This window comes from Pleurodeles waltl, chromosome 3_2 (assembly GCF_031143425.1).
Source record: "Pleurodeles waltl isolate 20211129_DDA chromosome 3_2, aPleWal1.hap1.20221129, whole genome shotgun sequence".
Classification (NCBI taxonomy): Eukaryota; Metazoa; Chordata; class Amphibia; order Caudata; family Salamandridae; genus Pleurodeles; species Pleurodeles waltl.
This window is the reverse complement of record NC_090441.1, coordinates 198615159-198642215: the sequence shown is the minus strand read 5'-3', so window position 1 is coordinate 198642215 and position 27057 is coordinate 198615159. Positions and strand designations below refer to the sequence as shown.

Here is a 27057-nt window from a genome sequence, read left to right as displayed (position 1 = left end):
CACCGCGGTCAGAATGGGCAAGGAAGCACCGCCAGCCTGTTGGCGGTGCTTCTGTCATTCGTGGCCCTGGCGGTCATAGACCGCCAGGGTCAGAATGACCACCTGAGTCTCTACCCTGCTCCGCCTCCCTGAGTAAGCTTTGAACTGCTTGACTTCGCTACCTGGATGTTCAAGTGCTAAAGAGGCCCAGTTCATGCACAGTGCTGGGATCAGAGTAATGGTAAATCACAAGAAAATAGTGGTAAAGGGCTCGGATTGGTACAGCTTTTGCCCTGTACCCCACAATTGCTTTAGGACTACAGTAAAGGTTCCCGCACATAACTCCACAATTCACATTTGAAAAGAGGTCAAAATGTATTTTCGCAAAATGTTGTTAGATGAGCTAAACAAAGACCCAGTGAAGTCATTCCATCACTGCCCTACATGAAAACACCCTTTGCCCCTCTCTATAGGGCACAAACAGCAAAATGTATACCACTGGATTTGCATTTATTTATTTTTTGCACTAGTGCAAAGTTTCTGATTCCACCCGTGGAAACTAGATAACACTAGTGACAAGAACGCGCAGCACAGGGTGACTGTCCTACCCGACTGCTGTTCCTCCAACACAGACACAGCCAGCAACTACCCACCCAACTACTACCTGGAGCAACTTCCCCAGTCACTGACTCACTGGTTTACCACACTCCATCCACCGCTCCATGAGTCACATCTACAATCTATGTGACATTTGATCCACAAGCCTCCTTAGCACCCAATGCAATACCCGCAGACATGGCTGCTTCTATGCTAAGACGAAGCTGATTGGCCAAGTAGGCTATCCCAGACAGATGGTGAAAGTTACCGCCTTTGTGCAAAGAGGCACCACATGTGGTTCTATACCCAGAGCGGGGATAGATAATGGTGATTTGTCTTCAACACCAGGAAACTTGTACACATCTATTGAACAGGGCGCCTCCTCCGCCCAGCCCTCGCCCGCTCAGTACTGATTTGCAGCCCATTCTGCACTGGAATACTGGAGCCTCACTCACGTGTAGTTGGGGTGCGCTGCGTGAGCCATGTCAGCACTGATCATGTAGGACTTTGGGATGGACTCCTCGAAGGCAGTCAGGTTCTGCGGAGTGGACGAGATGCGGCGAAGGATCAGTTCGGTCAGCAGGGACTCTGCTCCCTGGGCACTGCCAGAGCCCACCTGAGAAGGAACAGACAAGGTTAAATGGAAGGGCAGGCACATCCTGCGGACAGACTGGGCACCAATGCCAAACACTGTCCCACTGAGCAGGACATATTCACACAACCAGTGTGGGAATGCTACAGCAAGCTATGCCCACTCAACTGTGCTCTGAGCTAAAGAGCAGAACGGGGACGTTTACAAACATCTGTTGATGTGAAGCGCAAATATGTGCTACCAAGCGCTGTAGGTTTGTTTAAATAATGACTGACTGAGTGGTGTCCATCCACGTGGTAGAGTGATGGGAGATTGACTGTGGATGTTGCTTCATGACACTATACGTAGGTCTTAGTCACCATCAGGATGCTGAACAACTATGCACACCAACATCCAGCACTCATTTGTGGGATCTCTAAATATCCAGAGGTGTTTGTGGAAAGTGTGCAAAGCACAAGTCTGACTGCTATGTGCAGTATAATTACAATATGGTGCTGCGTTCATGTGAGGAATTAAGTTCACAATATATATATTTAGTTCTGCAACTAAGGAGTAAATAACATCACTTGGAGAAATGTTGTGAAAATTAATGTCCACCTTCACATCGCATATGTCCATGTGGTCACTGCGGGCCAGTGAATGAGATGGGCTCACACCTAGCGTCAGCACCACCATTGGAAGATGACTCCTCAATGGTCACCCGGAGAGAACACTGGAAATGCATAAGTGCAACCTGGCACCTGCAAGCAGTAAAGGAAACCTTCTAATATTAGGCCCATCTTTCCAGAAGCAATACATGTGTGTGCGTGCAAGACCACCACCTTCACTTGGGCTGGGTTTTGTGTGAATGTACCCGGAGGGGAGAGATGGGTAAATATCGAATGCACACCACACAGTTGGAGGACTGCCTAAGACAGCAAGTTTCCATGAGTGAGAAGTGGCCATCTGTGAGAATGAGTGTTCAGGTTTGCGGTGTGTGAGTGAATGATTGGGTTTCTGGTGCATGTGGTACAGGTTTGGTGAGAGTGTGAGACAAAAGAGTTTGAGGTTCATGCTTCTGTGTGTCGGGTGGGAAGAGAGAGAGAGAGAAGAGAGAGAGAGAAGAGAGAGAGAGAGAAGAGAGAGAGAGAGAGAGAGATACCTTTTGCCTTTCTCCTCCTATTTTTCTGGCTCTCTTGTTTGCTTTAGGTCTCTGGGCACTTTACCACTGCTAATCAGTGCTAAAGCCCATGCGTTTTCTCCCCTAAAACTTGGTATGATTGGCTTACACCTGTTTGGCATATTTAATAATAAGTCCCTTGTAAAGTGGTATCCCCTATACCCAGGGACTGTAAATTAAAACTACAAGTATCCCTTCAAACCTATCTCAGGGCTGCAGTGCAGTTCCTGCATGCGCGGTTTGCTGTCACATTGATTTGGCATTTCAAACTACTTGCCAAGGCCTAAACTCCTCTTTTACTACAACCAAGTCACCACTAAGGTAGGCCCTAAGTAGCCTCGTGGCTCGAGTGCATCTGCATACTTATAGTCTTCCTTGACTGGGAGAGAGGTAGGCGGGGTGCACTTACATGTCAATAGGCCGTGTCCCTGCCTCACACAATGGGCTCATTTACCCCCTATTAATGTCTGGAGCCAGAGCTGAATTGAAAGGGGTTGTGTTACACTTGAAAGGGTCCCTCTGAAGTCAACCCTGACTAAAGACATTTTTGAGTATAAGTACAGGGGCTCTGACTCAATGATTGTTAGAGAAGATATGGAACTGGGACTGCACCTCTAGCAGAAGGACTGCTGCGCTGAACAAAGGACTCATTTGGACTGCTCTTCTGTTTTGCTCTGTTGCCTGCTACTGCTGGGTGGCCTAAGGGACTCACTGGATTGTTTTTCTGTTTGTTGTCCTGCTGTGAGCTGTTCCTGGACCCTGTTCTGCCAAGATACTGGGGTTCTACCAGGAGGAATCGCCATTGGAGCTACTTGTTTTGTGTCTGCTGGCCTGCCCACCTGCTAGACTGCTGGAGAGACTGTCATCCTGCAACTAGGTCTCTTGTGCTGGCCTGCCTACTGCACCCCTGCTGCCTCCCCTCTCAGTGCTCCCCAGGGACTGGTGGTGGCCCCCCTCCTCCTTGTTCTTGTGGGCACCCCCCGGAAGAAGTCCTTTCATAGTGCACAAGGAGCGCTTTCATCTTTATTACTGTAGTGCATGGTGTGCGTTGCTTCAGTGCGGGGACAGCATTTCTTTTGTGTTCATTAGGGCCACTCTGAGGTCCTGGCAATTTCAAGTGGAAACATATTGCCCCCAGTGCAGGGAGTGTGCCTTTGAGTCAACAGTCCTCCTGCAAGTGTGTTTGGCTGCTGATGTTTGTTGCACCTTCTGACTGGGACTCCCCACCAAAGCCAAGATAACGTGGCAGAGCGGGGAGAGGAGAGACATCAGCTGCAGGTTCACAGGCAGCTGCATCTCAGTATTGTCCTGATGTTCAGAGACCCAGCAAGGCCTTCCCGCCGTGAGCGGGCCCAGGTGCACCAACATTCCGCCGCAGCAGTCCGCAGGGCCCCAGAGAGGACCCGGATACGCTGAGAGTTCAGGTTGGCCCCGTATCTCCAGAAGAGGTTGCACTGTAATTTTGGGCAGCTGCACCACACGTTTGGTGTCCAGCTGCGCTTCCCCCTTCTAAATGTGGGCAATCCAACGAGGGTACTACACTTTTTGCCTCCCCCTTACCTGGGAGGACTCTTTTCTTCAGGGGGCATGAAGGGGAGAGTCTTCCTCAGAGGTCCCGGAGTAGGGATAGGTTGCCTTTGAGAAGAGCTTCCTCACGAAATTACTGTATCACTGGTAGCAGGTACGCAGGTGTTCCTGCGGCCCACATTTTATGCGGACATGTAACCATGGCACCAAGGGTCCCAAAGACTACCCTAACCCGCTAATCGTGGCACAGGGGGTTCCGTGCCTACGGGGCTCGTTGTTGCTGCTGTTTATGGTGATATTTTATGATTTCTGCGTTACTGGTAAGAATTGGTGATGTATGTGACATGTCTCTAACCTAACTGTTGCATATCATGCCCAGATGATTTCTAATGCATGTTGTTCTTATTCTGACCTTGTCGGATAACGAGTACTATCCCAGGATTCGCCTTGAATGCGCAGTAGTTATAACCCAAGTCATATTGGTCTTGTTCATGCATAATATATTTTATATATTTGTATATAATTCTGTGTGGAGGCTCCTTTGTGGTGTATTTACTGTGTCACTGGTGTGAGTGTGTTACTCAAATGCTTTACACATTGCCTGGGAATAAGCCTGACTGCTCTGCGTCAAGCTACCAGCGGGTGAGCACAGGTTATCTTTGGTGTGTAATTTACCTGCCCTGACTAGAGTGGTGGGTTCTACCTAGCTTAGGTGCCTATCCTAGCCAACCAGAAACCACATTTCTAACAGTGTATTATGTGTTTGTTTGCGTCAGTCTGTCCTTCCACAAGCACTTAGTCTAATCTCTGGTGTCAAAGTGACCCACCACAGCACAACCAATGCGTGCACCAAGGGCACCCTGGCTTTGTGTGCAATAGAGTAAAGCCATGGAATCACAGAGTGGCACCTCAGACTGATCTTAAAGGTGCCCTCGTTCAACCATCGTCAGGGAGCAGGAATATTGCAACGCCCTCAGTGCCCTGGCATGTGTGCATGTGCCAGTCAGTGCCATGAGGATTCAGTTGCAGACATGGAGATGACAAACTCCCCACTTCCACCCCTGGTGGGTGCCATGTTCCTACTGTGCTAGAACTCACCTCTTCGTTGTCGTAGAGGGTAATCATACGGACATTGGGATCACTGGACAGAGAGGTCGGAGGGTCACAGGACCGGATCAGAGCCTGGGAAATCAAAATCAAAGCAAGAGGCAATTATTACCTACTTTTCACATCTTATTAATTTCTAATATCACCAGTTAAAAATCTCTACAATATAACAAAAACAACAGAACTGAATAAACAAAGTTTTACATTTTTTTATTAGTTTTACAAAAGAGAAAGAAAAAGAAAAAGAAAAAAAAACAAACACAGACAAAGCATATATATTTAGCTTAACTGAAATCAATCAACAAAAAAGTAATTGAGCAAGAGGTGTTGCTTTATATGTCCTTCCATCAAGAAATAAATAACATTTTAACAACAAAATAAAAATGAGTAAAAAGGCTGCGCTCACCAAGAGTTCGGGACTTCACATATATAGTTGTTCCTCATAATGAATCAATGATAAAAATAGTTCCAAAACCAAGTAACCACTGCCTTTATGTGATAAACTGAATAGCAGAAGGACAGGCTAGGACAGGTCATGGCGCTGGCGTGTAACTGGGCAAGATGTTTATAGTAAACCAAGGTTACTCTCAATAGGCCATATGTGCGAAGTGAGTAGAACCTAGAGCTGATCATCTGGGCTTAGGACCTTCAGGGCTGGCTGCACAAGTTCAACGTGAGAGCTGACTTGGAGACAACAAAGCACTTTAAGCACATTTTCACCTGCCTCCAGAAGAGGTAAGTATTTGTTTCTTATCCATCACGGGGTCTTTATTAATATTCATAAGCAATGGACCAGAATACCAGGCTCCTACCATGTTCTTCATGAGTACGGCACCCCAGTAGCACGGGCAGTAGAAGTTGGTGTGATCCCAGTGCAGTGAGAGTTAAGACAATGGTCTTATAAGAGAGATCAGAAGATATCGGCGCCATCGCTCTGCAAATTTAAATTTTTGCTCCTGAAAGAAGTAGCAGTCACTGTTTCCACAACGCAAACTAGTGCACACATGGGGTATATGTCTGATGGACCTCTGACAACATGATGCAAAACGTGGTGCACTTCAACCTTAAGAGGACCACTGAGGTTGTGCAAACGTATCACAATGAACAAAACAACATTTCTTTCTATAATTATTTATTTAAACTCATGAGATGTTTAGAGATGTCTTCAAAAGGCCCACATTAGGTACCCGCAAGAAAAAGCAGCTTCCATGCTAGACTGGTGGTATCAGCCAGGACAAAAGAAAAACCAGTCTACTTGCAAACATGGACTTGGTCTCAGAAGGGCCATAGACTTGATGATAAGGAAACCTTCCAAAAGATCAAAGAATGGACTACAGCCTTTGCTAACACTTATGGTTAACACTAGAGGATACTTTTCATCAAAGATATTAAAGACTAACTACTGGATTTACAAATCCGTGAAGCCACCACTCCGAAACACATGACTACATGGTACTACACACGTTTTTTTCACTTGGAGATCTATTGGTGAATACAGGCAGATATGATTCCATACCATACATTGGTTGATAATGCATGTGCGCCGATTTTCTTATGACATGAAAGTGTTGGGACTTTTCCTGTCTCTATTTTTGCTAGATAGCTTTAGACATGATACATTTTGATTTGTTTAGATAAGGTTGTAAAAAAAAATGTTGATTTCTAGCTACTGTTGCATCCTTGAAAAAGTTGCTGTTGTGACGAAACGTGTCGGCTGCCTTTGATGTATAAAGCTCACAATCGACGTACATGTTATATTTAGAACTGAATTGTGAACCATATTCAGAATAAACAGTACTGAACCCTTTCAACACAATTCAGATGTTGACTTTTGTTTGTTGAACTTTGTGAAGAGTGCTTCAGATTCAAAATTCATAATTGTTCCTAAAGACTTGGGGTATGTTCTCCCAAGTGAACTTCCGGGAAGCCCGTTTCCTTTACCTCCATCTATTTGAAAGGTGGAACGTATGCCCCGCATTGTAAGCTACACACACTCCTACATCCCAGCCCCCTTTCTTATAGCCGAGTGTACACCAAACGTAAGAAGAGGCATGAAAAAAAACCTGGAAGTCCTGCCTATACATTCTGATGCACAACCTGGCCAAACAAAGTTTCAGGCCTGAAATTAGCATCCTACAACTTCTGCATGCATAAAGTGCTGAGCACTGACCATGCAGCTGCTTAGCTAATCAAATCCAGCAAAAGGGGTAATAGAAAACCCACTGAGGGTATGTGTTCTCTGGTTTCGTATGCATGACTACCACCTGGGGAAGAGACTCAGAAACCTGAAACACCTAAGGACACAAATAATCACCCACTGACCTGACATAGAAAAGTGTGGGAGCTAGGTTCTTGAGCCATCCCATCCTTCCCCACACACCTCGCCCCGCTTCCGGCCCCTAGCATATGGCAACCTGTGTGCCCAAAAATGGTTAGAGGAGACACCAGTTTCAATTAGGTTAGGGTGAAGGTGCAGGCCCTCCCATAGTCTATGCTGTTTTAATAACAGGTTCTAGTGAATTAGTAAAGGCCTATTTGATGCAAATCATTTATGCTTTAGAGACTAAAGTCGAGTACTAATGACCCCCCAAAGGTACCATTCTATTCCTTTTGTCTAGGGATTAAACTGTGGCTCGGGGTGTGAAGCACAAATGGTCTGCAATCCTCTCCATCAGTGATGTCCAGCAATAGACTAACGTAGGGCAGGCAAGAGGACAGAAAAAAAGCGGACCGTACCTTGGTCACCAAGAGGACCAGGTCAAAGAGTGGAGATAAAATGGGATAGACAGCCTGCGAAGACAGCCTGGTGAAGGATACTCTCCTCAGCTAGTTATCTATGTTGAGGAAAATACTGCTACTAGAGCAATTGATGTGTCCTAACATCACTGCCATGGCTTAGTAAGGACATCTGGTGCTAGACTCATGCGACGGAGAGTACTTTTTGCTTACAGTGCACCCCTTAACGACAAATCAGAGACGCTTCCAGTATGGGGAAGTGAAAATGCACATCTGCAGATCAATGATACACAGCCAGCCTCACATCCAAAGAGCAGACAGAAACTTTGTCCATGCAGAGTGAAAGAATCCAGGGGAAGGGAATGGGAAAACACTGGAGTTCATACATAACCCAAAAACCTCATGTCCTCAGTGACTGTCAGCACTTTTATAGCGCCCACCACCTGATCTCTTGTCAAGAGCAAACAAGCTGGAAAAAATCTCTGGGTGACATCTGGAGATCTTGAAAAGTTTAAGCAGTAGATAAGAAGGTGAACAATAAATGGTAATCAGAATGCATCCCACTGCTGACCGATCGCAGGGTCAAATGATAATCCTCTAAACCCAGAAGACAAAAGAGACAATTCCTCTTCCTTGAAGGGAGGGATCTGTGATTGCAGGTAGAGATAAGCCACTTGTGCTTCTTTTGCTCTGCAGATCTAACAGAGGTGCATAATTGTTTAAAGAACTCTATATATGTGCACCTGTATATATTGCTGTAACCTGCGAGTGCAGAAGTGGGTGAAGCATGGAAAACCATAAAAGGCCCTAACAATCACCATTAAAGGGGAGAATGTGCGCTACACTCCTATCACGTTTGAGGAACAGGTAGGGCGGAGGCTTGGTTTCAATGATAGGAGTGTTCACTGTTCATGCCGAAGTCCTACAATGCACCTAGACATCATACATATGCTGACAAAAACAGAACCTTTGCCATAAATGTTCGGTGGTCAACCTTTCCCATGCCTCTGCAGTGCAAAATGCAGAGAATAGCTGCTCCTACGTGTACAACCTGGTTGGGAGGGTGTCAGGGAAACTAGACACTGTTTTCCATCAGTAAGTTTCAGCTGTGATCACACACCTGAAGCTCTGCCCTTTCCTGGCTCAAGAGTTCAAAGGCACCAATAAGACTCTTTGCTAATCAGGTTGAGGAAAAAGACGATGAAAAGGTTGGACCATAGTCCTTGCTTAGGGCTGCAGGTACCACGTTTGAGGGAAAATACAGCTTACCTCAGTCCAGTAGAGCTTGAAATGTTTAAACCCTAGGTGGTCCTGGCTCACTTGGGAGGATGATTTGGAAGTCGCTCTTTCTGAGGTTACAGTTTGTACACAAGTGTAGAGTGTTATTGCTTTGAATCCTTCAGGCAGCTTCTCTTTCAGCAACTTCAGTATGTAATGTTTGCCTCAAGCCTATATTCAATGAGAAGGGCTGACAAGTGGATTCTTCTTGGGGGTTAAAGCTCATCATGCAAGAACTGTCTCCATCCCGCATTAAGGACCATTTTAACAGGAAAAGGATAATCAGGATTGGAGAGTTTCTTAAAGCTGGATCTCCCGTCCTTTAAGTTAAGGAATAGGGCAAGAAAAGGAGCGAAAGGAAACTTAATAGAGGGCAGTGTGAGAGGGCTCAAAATATGATTTGTAATAGTGTCTGGCACACATCTACCTTTAGAAGAAAATATATGAGACAGTGCAACACATCGAACATGAAAAAGGGGATCAGAGGGAGACACTGAGCCAGCTCTCTGGTTAAGCATTGGATAGGGAGAAAGGAAATGAGAGAAGCTGTGCAGTCATGCAGTCAGCTGGAAATAGATGTAAAAGAACTGTCCAAAAGTCATCTCTGACTCTTAACTTGTCCTAAGGACTGATCTGTTTGGGGGCGTGGCCAAGATGGCGGTCGGAGCGGCAACTTAATCGTAGAGCTCCGCTCTCGGCCCACCGTTATATCAAAATCCTGCGCCCTGCTGTGATCCAAAGCGCCTGGGATCACAGCGCGATCATTGCCGGGCATAAATAAAAGCCCCAGGAGAGCGGCGCCTCGGAGGGCGCGGCCGCCGCAGAGGACCCGGCGTTCCCAGATCGGAGTGGCCGCCATCGGAGGGGATCGCGGCCGTCGCCCGAGCACGCTGCGCGCAGAACAAAGAGGAGGTAGGGAGAGCGCCCGGCACCCTCGCCCCTCGATGGGCATCTCCAGACCCCAGCGCCGCGACTAGGAGGCGGGAGGCGTCCTTCGCGCTGCACATCCCCGAGGAACGTTGGGGAGCGGTGGATGCCGGCGCCAGAGGCTCGAGGCCTACCCTGCTGCCTATGCGGGACCGTCGCTCGAGCACACAGCGCGTCGAACCAAGAGGGGGTAGGGAGAGCGCCTGGCCTCCTCGTCCTTCGTTGAACATCCCCCCGAACCGACGCCCTTCGTCCAATCGATAGTGGTAGACGCTAGCATTGAATTCTCGGGGCCTACCCAGCTGACCACGAGGGAGAAACATCATTCCTTATCACGGCGCCACATGTGAGCCCTAGACCCAACGCGCATAGACTAAACCTCCCAAATGATGAAAACCTAATGCGCGGCCTCCCACAGCTCACAGACTTCATCGCTGGAGCCCTCGGAAATCATAGCTACGGGCTCCCCCGTAGCTTTGGTTCACGAACAGCCCCCCCACCGGGTGCAGGGCACTGCACGGGGTGCCGGATCCAGCCGAGCTTTCCACACTGTCCGGGGGGCCCGCTGCCGCACTGCTAGGGGCACTTATTAAACAAACAGGCCCCCAGCCCACGGAGGCGAAACTATTTTAAGAACATCAAAATGGAAACCAATAATAGCAAAAGCCATGGAATTCCTTACTGAATAAGGAAACGACTGAAAAGAATATTGAAGGTATAAGTGGACCCTCCCAATAAACCACCATTCATCAGCCCCTGTGGAACGACTCTGTACAGATCAACAAGGAAACATGGTCAAGCCAAAACACCCCAAGACAGGGCCGATAGGGGATGGCGATCCTCCCCCGCCAACCGGCCACCCAGACATGCAATCGACCACCTCCATACAACTCGCTGAAACACTCCGTACTCATTCCCTCCAATTTGATAAAATAATGCAAGCAATAATGGTCACTAAATCCTCGTTGGAAGGGAAAATTGACGCCGCAGTACTGGAAGTCTCACTGCTACGCGCTGACCACTGCAAATTAGCAGAAAGGGTCCATGACACTGAAACGACTCTGAAAACTGTCCAACCAGAAGTATCGGAATTGAAAACTAAAATGCAACAAATGGAACTGGACATTGCTCAATTACAACGCAGAGCAGAAGAAGCTGAAGGACGATCCAGACGCAATAACATCAGATTCCTTGGAATCCCGGAGCATATGGAAACCCCTAAAGCAGAGGTGTTTTTGGAGTCCTGGCTGAAAAACATACTCACAGAACAGTCCCCCGGCACAACACCAGTGATCGAAAGGGCGCACAGAATCCCGAGCAATCCGCCCCACCCTGGGGCTCCGCCACGACCACTAATAGCACGCTTCCTAAACTACAGGGAAAGAGACCTAGTGCTTCAATGCTTCAGAACCTCAGACCAGATCCAGCTGGAAAATAGCAGGGTCACAGCTTACCCTGACTACACTATGGAGATACAGCGCAGAAGAGGAGCATATAACAAGATCAAGCAGCTGCTGCGTGAAAAAAGCATTACCTACTCCCTCATGTTTCCAGCACGACTACGCATAGTAATGGGCGAGACAACCCTAATGTTCCCTACACCTGAAGATGCATGGACATGGATTCACGCAAAGGGCTTGGTAGACCCAACCAAAGAAGACGCACCAACCGAAGAATGGACTACCGCTCGCCCTCGAAAGAAAAGGAAAAAACCTAAAGCCTCCTCTCGCCCCACAAAAGGGCAAATGGCGTTAGATCAAGCACAAATACTAAAAGACGCTAACTCTTTTGCCCGTGCGACGACGGATCCTAGGAGCGAATCGGACACCAATGACACTACCTCACATGGGGGAGGCACAAGCCCGACCCCCTCCCCACTGCTGGTGGGCCCAGACCTTACCCCACGATCGGCTGATGAACTTTAAATGTAAAGGATCGGCATCCGCGGTCCTCCCCAGGCGGCGACGACAGCTGGGTACAACCCGCCCTCTTCATCGGGGCTCACTCCCGGGAACCCTCAGCGGACGGAAGCTCCCAACCTAAGAGGCAATGACTGAATCCTTGACAAACCGAACAAATGCGCTTGGTACAGCAGTGGCAGAGGCATATCCTGAAGGTGGGCCTCCCAAGGGCCCGACCTCGTTCAATCCACGACCCCCTAAACCTGAATGGTTTCCGAATGGACCTGACTTCCCTGGAAGTCATCTTAGGGACCGGTTGTGCCACTTCGTTTAACGATCGGACACTGTCCGTAATATCCTTTTGGTTGAAATATTTTCTCCTTTCTCTTTCACTCTTAACCCACTATGGGTTTCTTCCTCCTCTCCGACACGCAGGAGATGGCTGGGCATTGGACGGGGCTGTTTGGGACGGGTGGGCGCAGGCGGGGCGGGGGGGGCCCCGTGGGTCAGGGGGGATCGAGCTAACAGTTTGGATGGCCCCCTCCAACTCCCATACAATGCAATGAACAAGGAACCTATTTATAACATAATAACCTGGAATGTGAAGGGCATGGCCGGCGCTAGCAAACGTCATAGAATACATGCATATCTAAAGCGCCACCAGACACACATAGGAATATTGAAAGAGACCCACATTACAACTGCTGAGGCGGCCCGGTTGGAAAAATGCTGGTCGGGCTCAATATACAGCGCTGGCGACTCAACCTACGCCAGAGGGGTGCTGATCTGGTTGGCCCGGGGGTCCCCTTCACAGTACAACACAGCATAAAAGACAAGGAAGGCAGGTTCATACAATTAAAGGGGTTGTTGGACGGGGAGGAGCTCGTGATAAACGGACTATATGTCCCGAATATCAAGCAAGGCAAATTTTTACAATCAACAATATCACAACTAACCAACGACTTAACCACATCATGCATATGGGGAGGGGACATGAACAGCGTTCCACACGTTGATAAAGACAGATCTCATCCCCCATTAGTGGCCACCCTTCCAACGAAAAATTCCCTAGCATTAAGCACATGGATAGAAGAACGACGGCTGACTGATATATGGAGGCACTTACATCCACATAAGAGAGAATACTCTTACTATTCCCCAGTACATCAATTGTTTACCCAGATAGACCTCATTCTCACCTCACAGAACATAACACATAAAATAACAAATGCAGAGTACTCTGCTAGGGTACTCTCGGATCACTGTCCACTCAAAGCACAAATCCGATGGGGCAAGCCCCGCTCATGTATCCCAACCTGGCGACTGCAAACGCAATTATTACAAGACCCGCCCTTCAGGAAGGACATAGCCACTCATATATCAGCATACTTTAAGTCGAACGCTGGGACAACTAGATCTAGGGCTATTGAATGGGACGCACATAAGACAGTCATAAGGGGGGTTTGTATCTCAACTACAGTCGGAGTACGTCAGACTTTAACACGCGATCTCCGAGCATTGGAACAAGAAATTCAAACTTCTGAATGCGAACTTGCTATAGGTGCCATAACTCTAGCGAAAATCACTGATATGCGCTCTAAATGGACCGACACAGATAGCCGCCTTAGGCATTACGACTATCGCCACTATTTAGCTCGTACTCACGCTGAAGGCGACCGATCCGGCAAATTATTAGCATGGCTCATAAATAATGAACGTCGGAATTTCCCCATAGGAGCTATTCGCCTGGAATCGGGGCTGATAGTGAATACGCAGGTAGAGATAAATAAGGCTTTCCGGGAGTACTATAGCTCACTATATCAACCACTTCCACCTCCCAACAACACTCAACTAGAAGACTTCTTCAGAGATATTACCCTGACTCGATTATCTGCCGCCCAAGCGACAGAGTTAGACAGACCAATAGAGATAGCTGAAATTCAGAGCGCTCTACAACAGTTGACGCATGGCAAAGCACCTGGCAGTGACGGTATTCCCATCGAATAGTACACCACGTTTCAATCCCAGACTTTGACCCATACCTAGCAATGTTAAGGGAGGCTCTAGATCGAAAACAGCTCCCCGACACGTGTTGGGAGGCGCTGATAGCAGTACTGCTGAAGGCGGGCTGCGATCCATTAGATGTTCGCTCATATAGGCCATTATCATTGCTAAACACTGATTGTAAGCTACTAGGCAAGATCTTACCCAACCGCCTGCTACCACGCATAGCTGAACTGGTCCATCAGGCAGGCTTCATACCCGGGCGTTGCACCTTCAGCAACATCAGGAATCTGCTACGCCTGATGGGAAACTCCCCAGCAAACGAGGAGCTGCAAGTCGCAGTTTCACTGGATATCGAAAAGGCGTTCGATACATTGGGATGGCCTTTTCTAATAGAAACACTCAAGCGAATGGGCTTCGGGCGAATATACATCGGCTGGGTGGAAACACTATACGCAGGCCCAGTGGCTAGGGTTAGGACAGGGGACACGATTTCCGATAAATTCAACATCGGCAGAGGCACCAGACAAGGATGCCCACTATCCCCACTTTTATTTGCACTAGCCATCGAGCCCCTGGCCGCCAGACTTCGGGTAATGGCCCCTATATGGGGCATCCTAGACGGCCAGTCACACCAGATTGTTTCCCTATATGCTGATGATGCGCTGATTTTTCTACGCGACCATGCTATGGCCATCCCGGACCTGCTGGAACTTCTTAAAAAATTTAGTGCAGTGGCCGGGCTAACAGTCAATTGGGCAAAATCCTGTATATTCCCTTTGCGCCCGGTCCCCGAGACACTCAGAACGCAATCAAGCCTGGGGGGCCTGAAATGGTGTTATACCACATTCAAATACCTAGGTGTAAATATATTTCACAATAACCAAGATCTAAGAGATGGCAACCTTGGTCAAGTGATCAGATCAACGAGGGGTTCCTTGCCCTTCTGGTGCTCACTCCCATTGTCTCCTATGGGTAGAACCGCCATTGCAAAGATGATAGTACTCCCACACCTCCTCTATTATTTCAGGGCACTGCCCTTAATACTGCTCCTTTTTTAAACAAGTGAATAGCCTATTAACAGACCTAATATGGGGCAAGGGACGCAGACGCGTCGCATTAGCAAAAATAACTCAACCACTCAATCTAGGCGGGCTGGGCGCCCCCAAGTTTGAAGCGTACTATGTAGCCTCCCAGGTACAATGGATAACTACTTGGATGGGAAATCCTACCGGCGCGGAAGCACAGAAGGTGCTGGAGGTTCTCGACGGTACGGAAGTACTGCAATACCTCATGAATCGGACAAACCCTAGACACACAAGTAATAGGCTACCGACCACTGCACACTGGGCCTGGGGACGCTATGCACTACGAAGCAGTAAAGACCCGCAGTACTCTCCCAGGATACCACTACTGGCACACCCAATGCTGGTGAATATTGCGGTCACTCTGGGTTTGAACGCCTGGGTCAGCAGAGGTATACACACACTTGGAGACATTTACCAAGATGGGCAACTTCAACCATATGAAACATTAGCCGACAAACACGATTTGGGTCAGGGGGGCTTCATAGTCTACGGCGCAATCAGACAGGTAATGCGCGAGTCATGGAAAAAAGGCAATTCGGAACCAGAGGTTTCCCCATTGCTCCATGAGCTACTGGGGAACATCAACGTTTCATCAAGCATTTCAAATATATATAGCATCCTCACCACCCAAACCGAACATAAACAGGAACAGGCAAAAAACAGATGGGATAGGTTGTTACCAGAGCCTTTAACACTTCATTCATGGGATCAGGCGATGAGAATGACCCGCGAGGTCTCGCGGAATCCCCGCTTTCGATATACACAGTTTAACTATGTACATCAGACTTATTTAACTCCACACCGTATAACTCGCATGTTTCCCCTTTCACCCCAGACTTGCCCCAGATGCAATACAGAAGAAGCCTCCTTTTACCACATGACCTGGGAATGTCTCCCTGTTAGGAACACATGGATAGCAATAACATCGTTATTGACTGAATGGACGAACATCACACTATCTCCTACTCCTGAAGTATGCTTACTGGGTATAACACCACACTCCAAGAAACACAAACGATCATATAAATGCATCGCCCTGGCCTTAGTGCTATATAGACGCCTTATAGCCCTGCACTGGAAGGCCCCGGGCGCCCCCACGGTTGCCCAATGGCGAGAAGAGGTAATACGCTGGGCCAAAGCAGAAACGCAGACCCTACAAAATTTGTCGGATAAAGGTATACTAGTAAAAGGCCTAGAGGTATGGAATGCATTCGTGATAACTGCAGAGAACAAAGATGACGTTCGCCCTCCCTGAAATAACACAATACCAATTCTCCTGTTACTTCCGCGGCTAATGGTATCATTACCACATTGGTTGACCGACATGCTCAGGGAAGTGATACACTAATACAGAATCCGCAATAACCCGCGAAGGAACCTCCGGAAGGTTTGCTGGAGAATAAGAAAACGAGCAGCGCTACCCCTTCCCCTCCCGACTTCCAGGCCCACCCCGCTGCGGCCTCCCCCTCCTCCCCATCGTCCTCCTCTCCCCCCCTCTCCGGCTGTGCCCACCATCCCCACTCTATCTCTCTGCTTAATATCCTTTGCTACATTTCTCTGTTCGGATACCAACTTTGCACATACTAAACCTACTGTATAATTCGAAATTATAATCTGTAATGCCCAATTGGGTTGCGGTTGCACTGAGACATACAATATGTGCGTATAACGTTTGGTATGAACAACGCGTGTCGAAAATACTGTAATCTTTGTTATATTACCTGTAAGTTACCACTTGGCTGATAAAACAATAAAAATATATTTTTTTTTAAAAAGGACTGATCTGTTTTTAGCAGCATAAATGTGCATATCAATGGTTCAATGGCATTTAGTACAGCAAAGATTACAGATTTTGTACATTCCATTGCTGTCTACAGTGTCAGCTAGGAGGAACACCTGTTTCACCTCCAAGAGGTGTTCCTGGCCCTGCAACAGGCAGGACTAACAATCAACCAGTGAGTGCCAGACTGGGCAGGGTTCCGTGGTGTATCTGGGACACCTGGTAGGTGGTGGCAGGGTACATCCCCTCCAGGCCAAAATTTAAACAATCATGGCTTGGCAACTACCTAGAACCCAAACTGAAGTGAGAGCCTTTCTAGGCCTCACTGGCTACTACAGGAGATTTGTTAAGGGATATGGCAGCATGGTTGCCCCCTTAACTGAGCTGACTTCTAAGAAGCAGCCTTGGTTGGTGAACTGGACAGAGGCTTGCCAGAAAGCCTTTAATTCCCTCAAGGAAGCCATGTGCACAGCACCTGTGCTCATGGCCCCTGACTACTCCAAGGAATTTATTGTGCAGACGGATGTTTCAGAGCATGGCACAGGGGCAGTCTTAGCATAGTTGAATGAGGACGGCCTAGACCAACGGTAGCCTTCATTAGCAGGAGGTTACTTCCACAGGAACAGAAGTGGCATGCCACTGAAAGAGAGACAGACCACAGGCCCCTCAGATGGCTCATGCAGATGAGGGACGAAAATCATAAACTCTCGAGGTGGTCCATCTTCCTACATGGAATGGACTTTACGGTGGAGCATCGCCCGGGGACTGACCACACCAATACTGATGGTCTCTCCAGATTCTTCCGCCTTAGTGAAGAGAGCTCCCAAGGGGTTGAGTAGCTCTCCTCACTTTCAGCTGCGGGGACACATGCTGGACCGGACAGCCTTAGGGTGGTCATCTCACAACTTTTTGCCTGCCTCCCTCCATTTATCTGACCCTGTTTTTGCTGGTTTTAGGACTCTGCACACTTTGCCACTGATGACCAGTGCTAAAGTGCAAATGCTTTCTTCCCTAAACATGGTAACATTGGCTCCTACCCAATTGGCTTATTTAATTTACCTCTAGGTCCCTAGTAAAGTGCACTATATGTGCCCGGGCCTGTAGATTAAATGCTACTAGTGGGCTTGCAGCACTGATTGTGCCACCCACATAAGTACCCCTTAACCATGTCTCAGGCCTGCCATTGCAAGGCCTGTGTGTGCAGTTTCACTGCCACTTCGACTTGGAATTTTAAACTACTTGCCAAGCCTAAAACTCTCCTTTTTCTACATATAAGTCACACCTAAGGTAGGTCCTAAGTAACCCATAGGGCAGGGTGCTATGTAAGTAAAAGGCAGAAGATGTACTTATGTGTTTTGCATGTCCTAGTAGCGACACTTCACTACTGTGAAGCCTGCTCCTTTTATAGACTAACATTAGAACTACCCCCATATACTTTTAAGGAAGGAGGAGTCCTGTCATGTTTAGTATTGCTAGAATGGTAATAGAAAATACTGCTTACTAGTGAAGTTGGATTTAATATTACTATTTTAGAAATGCCACTTTTAGAAAGTGGGCATTTCTCTGCACTTACTGCTATCTGTGCCTTCCAGCCCTGTCTCCAAATCATGTCTGGTCTGTGCTGTTTGACAGCTCCCCTTGTGCATTCCACCCAAACAACAAAAACTCAGTCACATCTGCATACAGAATGGGTCTCCTGGGCAGGAAGGGTGGAGGGGCTCTCTCTTACATTTCAAGGGCCAGTGGCCTGCCCTCACACAAAGGACTGATAACCCCCACAGGGATCCTGGCAGACAGGACTGGGCTGAAAGGGGAACTTGTGCACTTCAAAACTACTCTTTGAAGTTTCCCCCACTTCAAAGGCATTTTTGGGATATAAACTGGGACTCTGACCCCACCAAATAAGACACTTCTGGACCTACACCTGGACTCCGTCAGAAAGACTGCCTTGCTGCCCAAAGGACTCATCTGGACTGCTCTGCTGCTTGTTGCCCTGCTGCCTGGTACTCCTGACTCTGCTGGAAGGACTTTCTCTTCCTCTTAAAGTGCTCTCCAAGGGCTTGGATTGAGCTTGCGTCATGCTTCTGAAGTCTCAGGGCCAACAAAGACTTCACCTCTTTAAGAAATCCTTGTGCGTCGGAAAATTGACGCAACGTCTGCAGAAATCTACGCAGCACCTGCATGGCGGCTGGAAAATTGCTGCTCACCACCGACCGGAACGACGCAGCGCCAGCTTCCCAACTGGAAATCCGACGCAGCAGCTGCCTCGCGGCTGAAATGTCACTGCACCGCAGACTGGATCGACGAAGCGCCTGCTCCTTCCCCCAGCGCATCAAGGATTTTCAATGCATCGTCCCTGGGCATCAAAATATCTCCGCATTGCAGTAAGGAACCAAGGCTGCGCTCCTGGAAATCGATGCATCACCTTGCAGCGTGGAAAGAAACAACGCATCGTCTGTGTAGCGCCAGAAAATTCGACGCAACACCTTTTTTTTCCACGCATCTCCTTCTCTGTGGTCCCCGTGCATCGTTATTTTTGACGCATACCAGGTACTGTGTGTTACAAAGAAACAACAACTGATTCTTAAGGATTGAGACTCTTTTGAATCTTTAAAAAGTGATATTTCAACTTGTGCTTAATGTATTATTGTCGTTTTGACCTTATTTTATTCACATAATTCTTAACTATTTTTCTAAACCTGTGTGGTGTATTTTTGTGGTGTTTTCACTGTGTTACTGTATGAGTTATTGCACAAATACTTTACACATTGCCTTCTAAGTTAAGCTTGTCTGCTCTGTGCAAAGCTACCAGAAGCTGAGCACAGGATAATTTGGTTTGTGTTGTGACTTACCCTGACGAGGACTGTGGTCCCTACTTGGACAAGGGTGTATACCTCTGTCAACTAGAGACCCAATTTCTAACACACGCCTGCAGTGATATTCCACCGCCGCTACAGCGAGAACTGTACCACCCCTGCAGTGATATTGCACCGCCGCTAGAGCTAGAACTGCACCCCCTGCAGTGATACTGCACCGCCGCTAGAGCAAGAACCGCACCGCCCCAGCAGTGATACTGCACCACCGCTAGAGCGAGAACCATACCACCCCTGCAGTGATATTCCACCGCCCCTAGAGCGAGAACCGTACCACCCCTGCAGTGATACTGCACCGCCGCTAGAGGGAAAACTGTATTACCCCTGCAGTGATACTGCACCACCCCAGAGCGAGAACTGTACCACCCCTGCAGTAATACTGCACGGCCCCAGAGCAAGGACCGTACAACACCTGCAGTGCTACTGCACTGTCCCTACAGCGAGAGCTGTACCACTCCTACAGTGATACTGCACCGCCCCTACAGCCCCTCCAGCGAGAACCGTACCACCCCTGCAGACGTCTTTGTACTGGCCCTTCAGCCATCACTGTATCACTCATCGGTTCAAAAGACAACTTTTTGGGATTTGTCAGACCTCATTTTAGGATACAGGGCAGACAGAGGCTACTGGATCCAAAATCATCTTTCTCTCTTTTCCCATTACTCCCTTTTCCTTCTATTCTCAGGTCCACTGCTCCTGTCTCTCCAAACTCCTTTACTCTTCCACCTACAGATCTAATCTCACCTTCTCCCTCTTGAACTCCCGGGGCTATTCTGCTTCCTCAGTCTTAGCGTTCTGGAGCACCAAATGAAATTTCAGGTACCAGTTAGACTTAATCATCCCAAGGGAGTAACTCATAGACTTAGTGAAAGTAGTATCCTTGTAAACTGGGGTAGGGAATTGTCTCCAGGAAACCATGGAAACCAAATGTGGTGGACACTATGGGTGGGTCTAGGGGAAACCTGTACTTAGAGACTAAGGGCCTGATTTAGATCTTGGCAGAAACTGTCCCGGCGTTGGTTTTCCGACAGAGAACCTGCCTGCCGCCTTGGTGGTTCGCCCTCCCGATTTAGATGGTGGTCGTCGACTTGACTAACCTGCCCGCGTCCCAGCCGACTCCGCCAGGGATTTCTAACTGCCGCAACGGCGCCACAGGAAAGAGGAGTGGCTGCTGGTAGAGCTCCAGCCACACTTACCGCTGAGCAGATTTGGATGTGCCTTACGGCCAAGCAAAAAGTAGCGGTCCGACCTCCCTTCTGACTTGGCGGACTGGGAGAGAAAGGGACGAAAACTCACCTTTCCTCCTGATTCAACAACAGTTTCCGGATGGACACGACTGGACAGGACCCTCCATTGGTGCTGCAACAGGAACCCAGAGAAAACACAAACCCTCCATCGCTGGATATGAAGGTAGGGAGGGAAACCACATTGGCTGTGTACGTTGGGGGGGGTCACTGCAGAGATATACATGTCAGAGTCATTTTTTCAAATTACTGTGACATGCATGTCCAAGAAACAAGTGGGTCAAACACGGATGAGGACACACTGGTACAGAACACATATCGTACAAATACACAACTGTCATTATGGTGCAGGTATTAATTGCCAAATGAATGTTGGCACCACAATGATTGTACAGTCACACTTTTCAACTGTGCTGATGTGTGCACATTGCAAGGGGACCTCTACCTGTCACAATTGTGTGGGTGACTCAGTAGGTGTGTGTGCGTGTGCGTGTGTGTGCGTATGTGTGTGCGTGTGTGTGCGTATGTGTGTGTGTGCGTGCGTGTGCGTGTGTGCGCGCGCGTGATGCGATTGGCTGGGTGAGGTTGTGGGAGGTGTGGTGGGTGTGTGTGTGTGTGTGTGTAGTTATGATGTGTGAGTGTGTTTGTGCAGTTGAATGTGTAGCTGTGTTGTTTGTGTCATGTGTGGGTGCAGGGTCACTAGTGTGTGTATGTTGTGCCATGGATGTACATGTATGTGTTTTTGCGGCATGTATGTGTTGTGGTGGGATGGCAATGGATATTTATTTGTGTGTATGTGGTGTGGTTCATAATTCACGTTGCAGGGCTTCTAGAGAAGTGGTGGTGACAGTAAGGGGAAGCAGTGCGTCATCTGCAAAGAGCAAAATGTTATGGTCATAGGAGCCAAAGGGAACACCCTGTATCTCCGGGGTAGTATTTTAGTGCCAATGGCTCTATGCTAAGAGCAAACATGAGAGGCGAAAGTAGGCAGCCCTGTTGTGTACTGCGTTGTAATGAAAAATATTTAGCGACCACTCCGTTGACCAGTATGCACAACATTGGGGGTGTATGGTTTGAACATATGGATAAATCGCTCATTAAACCAAATTTATGAAGGGAGTGAAAAAAGAAAGACCAATCCACCCGGTTGAAGGAATTCTCTGCATCTAGGGTTACTAGGACAGCTGGAAGTTGTTTTTTGGCTGCCTTCTCGATCAGGTGGATCACACTTCTAAGGCTATCGTCTGTTTTTCTCTCATGACTGAATCCCAATTGATCAGGTGGACCAAGTCAGACAGAAGCCTCTTGAGCCAGAATGCTAATATTTTAGTGTAAAGTTTAATGTCCAGATTGAATAAAGCAATAGGCCAGTAAGAGGCGCGCTGTTGAGGGTGTTTACCTGGTTTAGGAGTGATTGAAATAAGCTCTTCACTCATAGTAGGGGTGACCTGGTAATGTCAGCCATATGATTAAAAAGGAGTGTGAGGTGTGGAACTAGCTCAGCACTGAAGGTTTTATAAATCTCCCCTGAAACCCATCAGGCCCTGGGGATGTAAATAACTTGCGAGAAGATATAGCCTCCTGGACCTCGTCCTCGCAAGTCGGGCCGCTCAAAGTTTCATTTTTGTCAGCTGTGACTTGCGGAAGGGCCACTCAATCGTGGTAGTCCATTTGAGCCTGTACATCTGCAGGTTTGGAAGTGTATGACTTCATAGAAATCCTGAAAGGCCTGCGTTTCGTCGTGTTCAGATGAGAGGAGCTTCCCTGTGTCTTTACATATGAGGTCGATGCATGCTTTTTGATGGATAAGCCACAATTGGCGGGCTAGATGGGTGCCCACTTAGTTTCCCCTGTCATATGTTAAATGCTTAAGTCGGAGCAAGGTGAACTTGTGCCCTACTGGCGTAAATTGCATTTAATTTGCCACATTGTCTTCATGGGCGCACTCACCTGGGTACAGCTGGGCTTCCAGCTACTAACCACAGGCAAGTTTGTTTACACAGGATCAAATGCAGGTTGTCAACTGCACCACCAAGAGGTAGTAAGTTACATGTCACTCACTCACTCACTCTGGGGATTATTGATCTCACTCACATGGCTTCTACTCACTGAGAACGCTAAGAACGCTTTTTGTTATAGTCTCAATCTAATCTTGGGTTTTCTGTTTAGTAATTGTGGACTGGACACAAGAGAAATACATTTACCCCACATCACCACCTTAAAGGCGTCCAGGTAGCTGATATATCAGTGTCCCAAGGATTATTCTCCTGGAAATACTCTGCAATAGGTGTGCATAGCTCATCTCACAACAACCGATCTCTAGTGAGAGACCCTGGGAAGAACCATTTGTGAAGTTTAGGAGTCGGAGCACCACAGTCAAGTGTATGGCCTACCAGCGCGTCGTCCGAACTCAGAATCGGATACAATTTTAAAGTCAAAGAATTTGTTGTAAGGATTGGCTAATGAATACATGGTCCAGGCGTGGTCCCCACTACGGTGGGGGTGGGGAAAAAATGGTGTAGTCCATAGTAGCTGGATGGAGTGTGCACCAAGCATCAAGCAATCCGAGGGAGTGGATTGTGTGTAAGTGCCTTTGTAAAACCTCCTGTGTGCTCTCTGAGGGTCTGTGCTATCCAAGTGTGAGTCCCAGATGAGCTTAAATCCCCTCATAAGTATAATGTCGCCTTCAGCAAAACCCCAATAGCATGAGGAGTAAGCGAAGGAAGGTAGTCTGCACTGAGTTTGGGACATAAACTGTTGCAATAATACACATAGGCCTTGCAGTAGCGCTTTGACTAATCGGATCCTGGAGTCCTTTTCTGTTTTGTGGGTGTGAGGTTGGAATCCAACAGAAGAGTGAAAAAGGAGGGCCACTCAGTTATGTTTAGTGGGTGCAGAGGAGCGATATATCGTCGGGTATGCTTTATGTTTCAGTCTAGATTCATCGGTCCCTCTTAGGTGTGTTTCCCACAACGCCACTATGTCATATCGTTGGTCTCAAAGGTACGTCCAGATTATGTCCCTTAGGAGGCGAGTTAAGTCCCTGAACATTCCACATGAATGAGTCACTAGCACGGCGGTGGGAGTGAAGTGAGCAGCACGCGGTACTGAGCATCATAGGGAACTTCAGAGCTGCTAGAAAGCTCTTTATGAGTCACCCCTTTAACACCCCTCACCCCAACCCTCCAATGAACTCAAAATAGTCAAGATTCCAGACATAAAACAAAAACAATAATAAAAAAACAGAATAACAATAACAGGAATAAAAGGGATCCTGTTTCTCCAATTCCGTAAGAATGTTTTGGCAAGATACAGTAAATAGCGTGAACATGGTCATGAACCACTCAGTACATTTGCGCTTTAAGTAATGATCGTAACCAAGATAATAAAGGCAGCAACAAAATGCTCTATGTTCCTTAGAGGCATTAGATATAGTGCAAATAATATAATTTGTAATTTCAAAATGAGCCTAGAATGAAAATGTCACTTACCCAGTGTACATCTGTTCGTGGCATCAGTCGCTGAGATTCACATGGTCTGCATAGCTCGCCATCTGGTGTTGGGTCGGAGTGTTACAAGTTGTTTTTCTTCGAAGAAGTGTTTTCGAGTCACTGGACCGAGTGGCTCCTCCTTCTGTGCTCATTGCGCATGGGCGTCGACTCCATCTTCGATTGTTTTCCCCGCAGAGGGTGAGGTAGGAGTTGTACTATAGTAATAGTGCCCGCGCAATGAAATGTGTAAGTATGTACCTATTAAAGGTTTAAATAATATATATACAAATGTACAAAATTGAAGGTAACTTCTGAACTGCTACAGGCTTCCGGGGAGGTGGGTGGGCCCATGTGAATCTCAGCGACTGATGCGTGCGGCCTACAGGATAGCTTCTTTTGTCTTGAACGAGTGCAGCTTCGCCAAGACATCCCTGAGGCATTTCCTTTCACCCTAAGGAGGGGCTCCAACCCTGTGGACTCACTCTAGCTTGATTTGCGGGATCTGAACTACAAGTTGTTGTGAGAAGATTCCACGACAAATGGCTTCGAGATATGGTCCCTCCAAGCCCTCCTCCAGGTTGTTGAGACAGACGATGTCCTGTTGGGATAGATTTTCTAGGTCCTCGTATTTTAGAATTGTGGCTTGTAACTGTTCTTTGAGGTGGGTGGAGGAGTTGGTCAAGACAGCTACTTGCTGGGTTAGTGTTTGGCAGGCATTCTCTAGATCTAAAGCTCTGGCTTCGATTGAGTCTACATCCTGGTGGAGGGTGGACAACCTGGAGAAGAGGTCAGCAAAGTGCAACTCAATGAGGACGCAAGGTCAGTTTTAAGTTCCTACCATAGCTCCTTCTTGAAGTCCACAGGGGATGACAAAAGGTCCTCTTTAGTCACCGCCATGTCGCCTTCAGGGTTTGTGGGTATGGGTGGGCTTCGGGCTTCTGAGGGCTGAAAATAGTGCAAGACTGTTTGAGTCTTCTTGGAAGGCATGTAGATTAGATTCGGCACTCTGTGTGGAGCCAACAGGAAGACACCCAAGCTCCGTCAAACTGTACATTGGAGGCAATGGACAGCTGAGATCCTGTATAGCACGTTTCATCTGTCTCTAAGGTGGGCGGAGATGCCACAAAACAACTCGGGTCCAAGTGCCCCCAGAACTAAGACACTAAAGAGCCGCGAGGGGCTGGGACTTGTTTGTCATCTACTGCAAGCAATGTGTAATCTATTGGCTATGTGAAGCTTCCGTGAGCTTCCACACATCGCCCCATTTAGGCATCTTGCAGGAGGAAGCCCCCATGGAGTTAGCGGTTCATCAGCAATGTTGGCTACAGGGAGATTGTGCCGCTGTCCCCACCACTCCAGCCAGAAACAAGTACAGCTTCACAGGCACTTTACTGCACAAGTGGGTTACATCTCAAGGTCCCCAGCGACTCCCACAGGAATCCCCATCTGACCCCTTACAGATGCACAGTTCTTCGCAGGTGGCTCTTTCCACATTTGTGTTGTTTCTAATGACACCTCAACTGCATGTAGATGGATGGGTGCTGGCCTGTGACGCTCGTCATTCATGCGGTCCCCCCGGGCAGTCTCCGCGAGCCTGCAGCCGGTGCCGTGATGGCAAGCATAAAGATCTGGGCCGCCTCAAAGGATCCCCTGAAGGTGGCACCACTACGATCATGGCAGCAAAACGGCTGCCACTGCAGAGACAACAATGGAACAGGCCGCACGTGCTCCACTGTACACAGCAGATCACAGGGGCCAAGTCATTACTTGTCTCCCAAGGCAGGGACACAGGAAGCCTTCATGTTAATGGATTCAGAGGAGGAGCCAGGAAGCAGGGGGTCCGCTTCAAGACCCTGGTGTGCGCCGGCCTCAGTTTGTTTATTCGGCCTCAGGTCGTTCCACGGAGCAGTATCTAGGGCTATCTAGGGCAAAGGAGTCTTACCAGTGCTACACTGGAGCATAAGTAGGCAGCTGACAGATTCTCAGACCCCCACCGGCAAGGATCGGTGGATTCTTCTCAAGTGCCGCACAAGGCCTCGCGGTCTCTGGTTACATCGCTGTTCAGCGCCCTGGGGGAGGAAGGTCTCCACTCCTAGCGTCTCTGCAATTTCGGGGCCATACGCCTTCAGTTAAGACTCATTTAGGAGGACTGAGTCAGTTTTACCACGCCATTTGTGGTGGAGCTTGAACGGATCCCTCCTTGCGGCCACGATGGTTGGCAACAGGAAAACTTTATTTTCGTGATGCGGTTCATAACCGGAACAGTTTAGGGAGACCAGGGGACCCCTTCCACACACTGGTCACACCTGGCTTCACTCTCTGGCAGTTTCACATTTGGAAGAGCCTCAGTCCCTCCAGCAGATAGTGCAGACTATAGGTGATGTCCCTTACCCCTGGAAGACTGGCTGTCATGCAGACACCAGCTCTGGTCACACAGTAATCCCTGGACTACCCTGCAGAGCACTCACTTTCTTGGTCATGAAGAACTTGTAGCTGAAGCTTGAGTGGAATGGTTTGGATCCCACTTTCATGTGCATTTTCCAGCCTGAGGATATAGAACAGATGTTTAAGGTTTCTGAACTGGCTTGGCTGTCTTTCTAATGTCATTTTCTGGCTACTCCCCAGACACAGCATTTAAGACCAGGTGATGGCTCTCACAACAGGTAGCAAAAGTTCTTGCTTCAAGGAGGAGAATCCGAAAGAATTGCACAATGAAGTGTGAGATCTTTACAACTCGCTGTTATTTGCCTTAATAAAGCAGTAATCGGGGACAG

General features: G+C 48.1%; 1 protein-coding gene across 2 annotated transcripts in view; it reads right to left on the bottom strand.

The window, feature by feature from the left end:
- The window catches only part of DNPEP (aspartyl aminopeptidase), a 430726-nt gene that overhangs the window by 139987 nt on the left and 263682 nt on the right, over positions 1-27057 (bottom strand). For both annotated transcript variants that reach the window (XM_069227160.1, XM_069227161.1), the window contains exons 10-11: positions 4953-5036; positions 1032-1192 (exon numbers count right to left, since the gene is read on the bottom strand). In XM_069227160.1, coding sequence (XP_069083261.1) covers positions 1032-1192; positions 4953-5036 — 245 coding nt within the window. The remainder of the gene's footprint in view (positions 1-1031; positions 1193-4952; positions 5037-27057) is intronic.